Source organism: Musca domestica, unplaced genomic scaffold, assembly GCF_030504385.1.
Source record: "Musca domestica strain aabys unplaced genomic scaffold, Musca_domestica.polishedcontigs.V.1.1 9, whole genome shotgun sequence".
Lineage (NCBI taxonomy): Eukaryota > Metazoa > Arthropoda > Insecta > Diptera > Muscidae > Musca > Musca domestica.
This window is the reverse complement of record NW_026712435.1, coordinates 21,601,215-21,613,140: the sequence shown is the minus strand read 5'-3', so window position 1 is coordinate 21,613,140 and position 11,926 is coordinate 21,601,215. Positions and strand designations below refer to the sequence as shown.

The window sequence follows — 11,926 nt, the reverse complement described above, 5'->3', positions numbered from 1 at the left end:
AGGGCGCAGGGTACAATAATATTGTTAATCTCAAATACATTAGAGCAATATTCCAATCACTTACATCCTTTCATGTGGAAAATAAGTTAAAAAAAACAAGTTCGGCCCGGCCATACCTTCCAACATGAGTTGAAGAAACTGTGGCTAGAATCATAAAAAATGTTAACATTTGCGGGTAACGATATATGGGGCTATAGGAAACCGTGGACCAATATGGACAATGTTCTGACACAGGCGATTGAACATATTATGAACTACAAATGCCAAATATTAAATAATTGTGATAGAAAATATGGCTTAAATCAACAAAATACAGAATATCTTAAGGTACCGTTATAATTTGAAACAATCTGATGAAACAATTTTGGCAAAAATGATCTAAATGCCGAACATAGAGGGGTACCGTTATATGGGCACTATATTGAAATGTAGGCAATGTATTGGAACTAGAACAATATCCTGCCACAGCAGGTAGAACTCTATACTACCTCTTAATATCGAATATATAACAATTCCGTAAACATGTGTTAAAAATCGATACCGTATTTTTAGAGAAATCCTGTAGAAAATGAGGCTTAAATCATCAAAATAGTAAAACGATGATCTTAATAGGCAATGTTCTTCGACCGGGGTTGAAAGTCAATAAAAACTCTAAATACCGAATTCGGATCAATTCCATAAAAAAGTGGACAAAATCATCAAAATATCGAATATCGTGAGGTGACGTTATATGGAGGCTATACAAGAAACGTGTTCTGATATACGATAGTTTTAATTAATTACCATCCTAGACACAATGAAAGCTATGTTGTCAAATTTTGAAGCTCTACATTAAATAATATTGTTTTCAACAGACAGACAGACCAACAGCTGAAAGACTTTAGAATTTAATGCTGATCGTAAATGTATATACAGGGTGAGATGAAAAAACCGCAACCAATTTTAGACTGCTGTCATTTCTAAGCCACTCGTCCGATAGCTGTTAAAATTATTCCAGTGACAGCTTATTATATTGTTTACAAGCGTACAAAATCATATTTTATTTATTCGTGATGGGATTCGATCGTGATAATGTGATTTCTGTAATTCTGGCTGGAAAACCGCAAGTGGCTATCGTTAGAGCACCCCAGCATTTAAATGTGAATAAATTTTTTGTGTCTTGTACCGTGATACTGGTAGCGTATCCCGACGTTAAGGAAGTGGTCGGCAGAAAATAACAACATCAGCAGAAATGGTTTGAAAAGTAAAGAAGAGACTTGATCGAAACTCGCGTCGCAGTGCTCGAAAAATTTCTCGAGAGCTGAAGGTATCGCAAAATTCCATTCGGCAAATATCGGAAAATTAGCTCGGGGTAAAGCCATTGAAATTTCAAAAAGTGCAAGAACTTACACCGCAACAGAAAGAAAATAGACTCAAAAGAGCAAAAGAGTTGCTTCGCTTGGCGGAAAGTGGTGAACTGCCGAATTTAGTTTTCTCCGATGAAAAAACATTCGATGTCCAGCAGATTGTAAACAAGTAAAATGATCGTGTTTAATTGCCAAAGAGGTCAGCTGAAAATGTGCACTTTCGGTTGGCAACCAGAACTCAAGCGCCGGCCCTGGTGATGGTGTGGGCCGCCATAACAGCCGATGGTCGCTCTTCGCTCGTATTAATCAGAATCAGAATAAATGCCGAATATTATCGCGAAAATATTCAGGAGGGTGTATTTAAGCCTTGGGCATGCAAACACTTTGGCCGCAGGATGGTTACAAAATGAGGATCCGTTGGACTATTTAGTCTGGAGTATTTTGGAAAGCAAGGTTGGCACTATCAAAATGTCGATCACCTCAAGCAAGCGCTTCGCCGAGAACGGGCCAAAATACCGCAGAGCAACATTCGGGCAGCGTGTGACGGTTGCATTGGCCGTTTGAAGGCCATAATTCGTGCCAAAGGTGACCAATTCGAACACATCTAAACTTATTCTAAAATTTGATGCTATTTCTGACATTTTTTGCTTTCATTCAATAAAATTATAAAAAAGTAATAATTATGGCATTTGACTTTTTTGCAGTTTTTTTTTATCTCACCCTGTACTTTATGGGTGTCTTCGACGATTATTTCGAAGTATTACAAACGAAATGACAAATTTCCTTTCCATGGTATAAAAGCTCATGTACTTTGTCACCATTATCTATTTTTTGTTGGAGGATACCAACACCGGCAATATAGCGACACTCCGTATCCACTCCGCTCTGATCGAAGGTAAAATAATTGCAACAAATGAAGTGGTGGGTTGTAAAATTAATACTAATTATTTAGCAACAACAACAACGTAAAATTTACTGTGTAGTTGGCCTGTGTATACATTGAGTTATTTATGCATTCATTCATTTATTCATTCTATATTATTATAATTATTGTTGTATGATTTAATTATTTGTATAAATATTACCTATATTAGAACAACAAACAAATATGTATTATGTATTTTTGCCTCGCCTTATGTATATGTGTGTGTGTAACGGCAACCTAATTTACAACAATATGCAACCGAAAGTACAGTCAAAGCCGGAAGCCATAACGAACGGGAAATCATGTCGGAAACAAAAGCGTAAAATTAGATTTTCAAATTCAAACTACACTCACAGCATCGTTGCGCCCGCTCTGTAATCAGGCTTATGGATTAGCAAAATTTAATTAGAAATACCTAAAATACGATAGCAGGTGGTGGTCTCCGGCGAAACTCCTACATGAGTTCAGATGAATGCCTATCTCACATATTGACTCCATGCAACGCCTTAATAATATGTGGTCACAGCACTTGTGACAGACATGCAGATTCTTCTGGCTATCAGAGGTGGCTTTAACTCTAAAGACAGTGTGTAGACGGGATGCAACTGAGTTTTGATGTTGCATAATAATTTCACTTGAATCCTCACCTGCAGGGGTGGCCAGTCTCTGGATTTTGCCATTATGTTGCCTGACATTATTGCTGCTCTTTACGGAATCAAGAGTCAGAAGATGTAGCTTATTGTCATTGCTGCTGCTGCTGCTGTTGTTGAGCTGCAGTGAACTGCCACTGTTGCATAAACTATTGGAGTCACTACATTTGTTGTGACTCCTGTGACCCTTGTCGCAATGGTTTCTACGTATTTGAAAAGCCCTCATCGGTTTCTGTTGCATGCACGAGTGTCCACAGCTATGCTCGCTCCCAGCCACCAACTCAACGGATAAATTATCCGTGTGTGCATTATTGTGGTTAGCATTGTTGTAGTGATTGACATTGTCGGCCGTTTTTGCTCTCTGTAATTTAGATTTCTCTGTGTTTATGAATCGCCTGAAATTCAAGTGCTCCTGACATTCCTGCTGACATGTAATTATTAGGCGAGTCATTGCCTGTAAAAGATTTAGTACAAGTCGCAAATTTATTAGGGCAACAGTGCAGATAATTGCGGAGAGAATAATTCCGTTTAGATGCTTTAGCTGTCCTGCATTCGAACGCAGTGCACTTTGTTCCTTTTCCAAACATTGGCGAAATTCTTTGTAATCGACACGTGTAATGGCACAATAGTGATTCAGCATACACATATTATCGCATGGATCGGTTTGATAGCGTACCGAGTTGGCTCGATAGTATCTGAAAAGAGAGGGGATACAAAAAAATAGTATTTTATTAGCAGTTGAAGAATAATTAGAACTTAAGAATCATTAAGGAGAAATGAACAAAGAAAATAAAATTGTGAACAAGCTTATAAAAAAAGAGTTTTAGTTTTTATATTTTAATAAAATTAATAATTTTTTTTTTCAAAATTTTTAAAGTCGCATTAATAAATATTTTTTGAATTGCGGCCTAGCTCGATATTTTCTAAAGTGAGTGGCTCATCCCAGCAAAAATTCAGAGGTTAAATGACCCGAGTAACCCATTTTACGGCAAGTTAAAAAAAATATCACTACTACCAGTGGATTGAAAACAAGTAAAAAAACATTAAGTTCGGCCTGGCCAAACTTTTAATACCCTCCACCTTAGGGTAAAAGAAACATTAGAAGAAATGTGGCAAAAACCATTAAAATGCCGAATATCGGGAGGTACCGTTATATGGGGGCTACACCAAAACGTGGACCTATAATTACAATGTTTCGCCACACGAACTAGGACCCATTATGACCCACAAATAGACAAATCAGTGAAAAAATGTGGCAAAAATCATCAAATTACCGAATATCGGGAGGTACCGTTATATGGGGGCTATACCAAAACGTGGACCTATAATTACAATGTTTCGCCACACGAACTAGGACCTATTATGACCCACAAATACCAATTTTTAGACAAATCAGTGAAAAAATGTGGCAAAAACCATCAAAATACCGAATATCGGGAGGTACCGTTATATGGGGGCTATACCAAATCATTGACCCATACATGCAATGTTTCGCCACCAGTGCTGGAACCCATTATGACCAACAAATACCAATTTTCAGACAAATCCGTGAAAAAAGGTTGCAAAAATCATCAAATTACCGAATATCGGGAGGTACCGTTATATGGGGGCTATATCAAATCAGGTGGCAATATTTCGCCACCGAAGCTGGAACCCATTATGACCAACAAATACCAATTTTCAGACAAATCCGTGAAAAAATGTGGCAAAAATCATCAAATTACCGAATATCGGGAGGTACCGTTATATGGGGGCTATACCAAAACGTGGACCTATAATTACAATGTTTCGCCACACGAACTAGGACCCATTATGACCCACAAATACCAATTTTTAGACAAATCAGTGAAAAAATGTGGCAAAAACCATCAAAATACCGAATATCGGGAGGTACCGTTATATGGGGGCTATACCAAATCATTGACCCATACATGCAATGTTTCGCCACCAGTGCTGGAACCCATTATGACCAACAAATACCAATTTTCAGACAAATCCGTGAAAAAAGGTTGCAAAAATCATCAAATTACCGAATATCGGGAGGTACCGTTATATGGGGGCTATACCAAATCATGGACCCATACATGCACTTAAAGACCTAATCAGATTGCTTCAAAACTGAATTCGGTCGGATGTGCCAAAATCCAGGTCATATTGAGTGATATTGGCCATTTGGTGCACAAAAAAAAACCCGAAATCGGTTGAAGATATATATTGGAGCTATATCCAAATCTGAGCCGATTTTTATAAAATTTGTCACAGGTATTTCTGGAGGTTATCTGATATTTGGTACCAAATGTCATTCTTGTGGAGTGTATATTACGAATTTGAGGGACGTAAAAACGTAGTGATATTGGTCATTTGGTGCACAATTAACCCGAAATCGGTTGAAGATATATATGGGAGCTATATCCAAATTTGAACCGCTTCTCACCAATCTCAATTGGGTTCGTCCTTGGACCAAACAAATATTGTTTGGAAAATTTCATCTCAATGGGATAATAAATGCGACCAGCAATTTTCTTCACAAAAATACATGGACAGACGGACGGACAGACGGACTTATATACATAAATCGACTCAGAAAGCGATTCTATGAAAATCTAACAAACATACAATGGACATAATACCCTTACTACTATATGGTGTAGGGTATAAATATTGGCATATGCAAAATTACAAAAACATCGAACAAATTTTATCCAATCTTCTGCAAAATTATAAATTCTATATTCAACTCAAGTTTCTTGTTGAGAGGAATATTTAGATATAGTAAGATGTAAAGTAACGCTCACTTGTTTCGCAAGTCATGACATATAAAAGTATTGAAAATTGGGAATCTTTGTGGGTGAGGTACTAGAAGGGTTTCGTAAATATATAGCATCTTCACAGTAGATCTTGTGTGAGCAAAAATGCTTGTAGAGTGAGTGAAGAGAGTTGGATGCTAAATTCAGTTTCTTTGAACTTTGTTTTTTTTTTTTTTTTTAATCTTAAAGCCAATGTGGGGGAGTTACCAGAAGAAATGGGCCAATCTCCACCATCTTTATAATAGATCCTCTGTAGGTGGAATATTGAGATGCACCATGTCTGAATGGAATCGCATGTTAATTTCACGTTTATGAGCTTCATGGATACCCAAAATGTCGACCCTATATGGGGGAGGTACCGGATGGAGTGGACCGATATATCTATCTTCACAGCACATTTTTTGTTAGTAGAAGTAATGGGATGTGTGTAATATGAAGAGAACCGCATGCTTATTTTGGATTTTATAATCGTTTTGATTATCCAAAACTTTGACCGTTTGTGGGAGAGGTACCCAAAACAATGGACCGATACATTCCATCTTCATACCAAACCTAGGTTGATAAAAATATTGTGATGTGTGTAATATGGAGACTCTTACATCAATTTATAAGAATTATTATTCAAAATTGCGAACCATTGTGGGGGAGGTACTTGATGGAGTGAACCGATATTACCCATCGCCAAACTCGATCTAAGTTTGATAATAATATAAAGATGACTTGTTAATGACTAGATTTAAGACTTGAAACAACCCTAAATGTTCGTACCCGTGGCTCACACATACCGTACATATCAACAAATTAGAGGGTTACGGGTCAATAACAGCATCGGGCAAAGTAAAACCGAGGATTTTGGTGAAATGATACATCTATATATATAAAAGATTTATGTTTGGTTATTGATTTTCCTGCAAATTTTCAAATATACGACAGAATCGCCTGAGAATAACAAAGCTTATACAACTTTTTAAAATTCCACTAGGAACAGGAAACATAAAGTAGTCATGTATAGAAGTTGCACGGCCCTATGGGCTAGGTAACTGTGTTAATTGAATATAAATAAAATAAAATAAACCAGTAAAGAAAATCCTAAAGTCGGGCGGGGCCGATTTTATGATACCCTACACCACTTTGCTAATTTAGTTGAGCTCCACTTAATAATTAAAAGTTTTTATGGGAGAATTCAATCATACACCCTATGATTATAATTATAATTTAAAATTCAAAGGATTAAATATGCCGAAGCATTTGTATCTTTTAAATTCGGACTTGTATTGCCCATTTGGTGCGAAATTAATTTGAAATCGGATAAAAATATATATGGGAACTATATCGAAATCTGAACCGATCTCGATAAAATTTGGCAAAGATATTTATGAGCTGCATTTGATATATTTCCCTGCATATCGTTGTTACGGAGTGCATATTACGGCTGTGGGTAACAAATTCAATAAATCGGATGAACAATATATATGGGAGCTATAACTATATCTGAACCGATCTTCACCAAATTTGGCATACTACCTTCTAGACCGGTCGTATGTGCCACATTCCATCCCATTTGGACAAATATTAGACGTTTGGTGCACAATAAGTGGTAAATCGGACGAAGTTATATATGGGAGCTATATCCAAATCTGAACCGATCTCGATAAAATTTAGCAAATGTATTTCTGAGCTGCATTTGATATATTTCCCCAAATATTGTTGTTACAGAGTACATATTACGGCTGCGGAGGACAAAAATAACAAAATATGGGAGCTATAGCTATATCTGAACCGATTGCGATCAAATTTGGCATACTTATTTTCAGGTTATATGTGCAAAATTCCATACTATTCAGGCTGATATTACACGTTTGGTGCACAATAAAAGGCAAATCGGACGAAGATATATATGGGAGCTACATCTAAATTTTTACCGATTATCTCCAATTTCAATAGGGCCAAACAAATGTTGTTTGCAAAATTTCATCTTAATCGGGTAATAAATGCGACCTGCATTTTGTTCACAAGAATACATGAACAGACGGACGGACGGACGGACTGACATGCATAAATCAACTCAGAAAGTGATTCTATGCGGATCATCAAAAGGAACTATGGGTCTATCTCGTTTCCTTTTGCCTGTTACAAACAAATGCACAAAGACATAATAACCTGACCACCTTGTGGTGTAGGGTATAAAAACCGTAAGTAAGGCTCAAAAGTGAAAGTCGGGCGGGGCCGACTATATGATACCCTACACCACAATGCATATTTAATAGAACTCTCATAAAAGAATGGTTTATATTGCAATTTCTGAGCTCTATGACAAATCTGGTAAAAAATATCATTATGGTAGAGTGCATATTCCGAAAGTTGGAGATTTAAAAAGCAAATCGGATGAAACATATATATGGGAGCAAATTTGAAATTCTTCCTTATATGCTAAACTCTGTTGAATTTCGAAAATTCACTCCATTTGGGCTAATATTAGCTATTTGGTGCACAATAAACCTGAAATGATATATATGGAGGCTATATCCAAATCTGAGCCGATCTTCATTAAACAGCTATTTCATGGCTGTATCTGATATCTGGTAGCAAATATTATTCTTGTATCGTGCACCAAATTTGAAGTACATATTTCTATACTAAATTCGTTCTGAAGTGCCAAAATTCACACCATTCGGACTGATATTAGCCATTTGGTGTACAAGAAACATAAAATCGGATGAAGATATATATTGGAGCTATATCAAAATCGCAACCGATCTTGATAAAATCATGAATTGCTAGGCTGTATCGGATATCTGGTGCAAAATATCAGTCTCGTGGAGTGCATATTACGAATGTGAGGGATTTAAACACCAAATTGGATAAAACATATATATGGGAGCTATTGCTATATCTTAACCAAATTTTAAGCACATGCTGAATTCGGTCAGATGTAGCAAAATTCACACCATTTGGACTGATATTAGCCTTTTGGTGCAGAAGAAACCTAAAATCGGATGAAGATATATATGGGAACTATAGCTATATCTCAACCGATTTTCACCAAATTTGAAGCACATGCTTGTAGGCTGAATTCGGTCAGATGTAGCAAAATTTCGATTTGATTTCGATTGATGAAGATATATATGGATAAAGATAAATTTGGACCGATTTTCTCCAATTTCAATAGGGTTCGTCCTTGAGCCAAACAAATGTTATTTATAAAATTTCATCTCAATCGAATAATAAATGCGACCTGCATTTTGTTTACAAAAATAAATGGACAGACGAACGGACGAACGGACATGCATAAATCGACTCAAAATGTGATTCTATGCTGATCACCAAAAGGAACTATGAGTCTATCTCGTTTTCTTCTCCATGTTACAAACAAATGCACAAAGACATAATACCCTTACCATTATGTAGTGTAGGGTATAAATATAGCATCAGAACAGGAGGTACCTCCAACAAATTTACATTTTGTATGCACATATCTATTGATCGGGTCCAGATAAAATCTTCAAATTTGGAATGTGTCAGTCTAAACATAAATTAGATCGAATTTTATTGAAATCGGTTGAGGTTTGGATATAGCTTTTATATAAATTTTTGGAAGATTTCTTGTATTTGATGCACCAAAAACGACATGTTTGTCTGATTCCAATGAAATTTGGAATAAGTGACGGAATTTTGTGTAAAAAAAAATTTGTTGAATTTTATTGAAATCTTCTGAGGTTTGGATATAGCTTCCATATAAATGTTCGTCCGATTTCGTGTATTTGATGCACGTTTTTTTTTATCGCAAATTACATTGAAATTTAAAATGTGCAACTGAATCAGAAGAAAGATTTTTTTCCTTTCCTAGAACCGTAGCCTTTCATTCTGGCGAAGGTATAGGCGACGATAGGTCTGATCACCCGCCGGTGGAGCACGTAGTCTATACGATGAATGCAGTCGAACCTCTCCTGAAATACTACCCCTAAGCATCCCAACTTATCCGAGCTGCTCCGAGCCTATCTTCGGACTCGGCCGTAGCACAACATCCAACGAAATATCGATGTAGGGCATCGAGATCCTCGTTAGCACGCCTATTGACCGGAAAAGGCTAATAGGACATAATAGACATAGGTCAGAAGGAAACCGCCAGAGGGAGAAGCCGGAATGTCGCAGGAAAAGGTTTTGAATAATATCGGACCAAGGAGGGAATCCAACAGCGAGCGATCTCTCATCCTCAAGTTTCGACAGTATCCGAAATACTGCCCTTTGGCCCTAGAGAGCACGTAGTCTATACGATGAATGCTGTCGAACCTATCTTATAATACTACCCCTAGGCATCCCAACTTATCCGAGATAAGAGCCTGCTCCGAGTCTATCTTCAGAACCGACCATAGCACAACATCGCGCCATCAAACGAAGTAGAGGGCATCGAGGTCCTCGTTACCGCACCTATTGATCGAACTAGCAGGGGTACCGAAAAAGGCTAATAGGATATCATCAGCATAGGTCAGAAGGAAACTGCCATAGGGAGGAGCTGGGATGCCGCATGAAAAGATACTGTATAATATCGGACGAAGGAGGGAACCCAGCAGCTGGCGGCGGTTAGATAGTCGCCAACTCTCTTTAATCCTTAGAAATCGATCTCTAAAACAACTAGCGATCATTCTAAAGGATTAACTGTCAAAGTCAAGCTATTGGAGTTTATATAAAATTCCATTGTGCCAGAAAGAGCCAGGAGCCCTGATAATATCTAGGGGAACGACTATAGAGCCTGTGTGTCAGACATTCCCATTATTATTGGAATCAAATTAGATACATAAAAAGTATGTACAACAGTATAAACAGATTTTAAGCATATATTTTATTTAGGTAATTAACATTTTGATATAACTTCATAATAATATGATATATAAGGTACTTTTTAATTATTATTATTATTTTGTTTTAAACAAACGACCCTCAAATGTCAATAAACTAAAGACAATAACTCTTCAGCTCTTCCGTAGTGCAACGCTTGCGACAGCATTCATCATAAACGCCAGTTCGGTGTCGTTGTCGACGAATTTTAGCCAAATCATTCATATGTTCGCCATACAGTATATATCTCAACAAAGAATTGGATGCATGGGGAGTTTCGTCATCAAGCCCATCAAGCATATTTAAAATGCCAAACTGTTGAGTCACTGTGTCCAAATGGAATTAATTATTAATTTTTAAATTCATTTCAAATTCTCATTTCAGCCGTAAGTAGCTTACATGGTTTACTAATTGACTTTTTGCTAAGTTGCATTCCATTAAAGCCATCTTCACACACCGCATCCAACAATTCAGCCAGTCCAGGACCACACACACGTATGCTACCGGTCTTTATTTCATGGACAAAGACGAGGAATAAAATTAAACTAAAAATTTTCATATTTATTTATTTATTTTTTTGAAAATAATTCAGACTAGCTGAGTTGTTTATTGTTGAGAATATTTTTAGGTACTGTCGTATGAGGAGTGAGATATTTATTATTTATAGTAAACGTTTGATTCTAAAAACATGGAATACCTTTGCGCTAATCATCAAGGTTAAAAAATAATATGCAAATTATCATTCCCACATATTTATGGGATTCCATTCAAAATGTGCATGTCCTTAAAGAAATAATTATATGCAAAAATAAAAAAAAAAAGTAAAACAGTAAAGAAAAGTCAAAAGTCGGGCGGGGCCAAAAATCATTGTTGTCGATTGCATATCACGAATGTGAGGGACTTAAACACCAAATCAAATGAAACACATGTATGGGAGATATAGCTATATCTCAACCAATTTATACCAAATTTTAAGTACTGATTTATAGGATGAATTCAGTCGTAACTGCCAAAATTCACTTCACTTGGGCTGATATTGGAGATTTGGTGCACAATTAACTCGATATCGGTTGAGGGTATATATGGGAGCTATATTCATACCTTAACAAGATTTGATACACTTATTTCGGAGCTGTATCTGATATTTGGTACCAAAGATTATTGTTGTGCAATACATATTAGACTTGTGAGGGACTTTAAACCTCAAATCGGATAAAACATAGCTATTTACACCAAATTTGAGGTACTGGTTTATAGGATGAATTCAGTCGTAATTGCCAAAATACAGTTAATTTGGGCTAATATTAGCCATTTGGTGCACAATAAATCTGATATCGAATAAATATATATATGGGAGCTATA

The 11,926-nt window shown here is 36.6% G+C and overlaps 2 protein-coding genes across 2 annotated transcripts in view; both read right to left on the bottom strand.

Moving 5' to 3' along the window:
- Positions 1-479: 479 nt before the first annotated feature.
- Positions 480-11,926, bottom strand: part of LOC131806929 (uncharacterized) — a 287,985-nt gene continuing 276,538 nt past the window's right edge. The window contains exon 9 of the mRNA XM_059131830.1: positions 480-3,616. Coding sequence (XP_058987813.1) covers positions 2,677-3,616 — 940 coding nt within the window. The 3' untranslated portion in view covers positions 480-2,676. The remainder of the gene's footprint in view (positions 3,617-11,926) is intronic.
- LOC131806928 (probable insulin-like peptide 5) lies at positions 10,572-11,184 on the bottom strand. The gene is made up of 2 exons (XM_059131829.1): positions 10,964-11,184; positions 10,572-10,890 (listed from the first exon to the last, which is right to left on the bottom strand). Exons 1-2 carry the CDS (start codon positions 11,121-11,123, stop codon positions 10,682-10,684), a joined length of 369 nt encoding a protein of 122 aa, XP_058987812.1. The 5' UTR covers positions 11,124-11,184; the 3' UTR covers positions 10,572-10,681.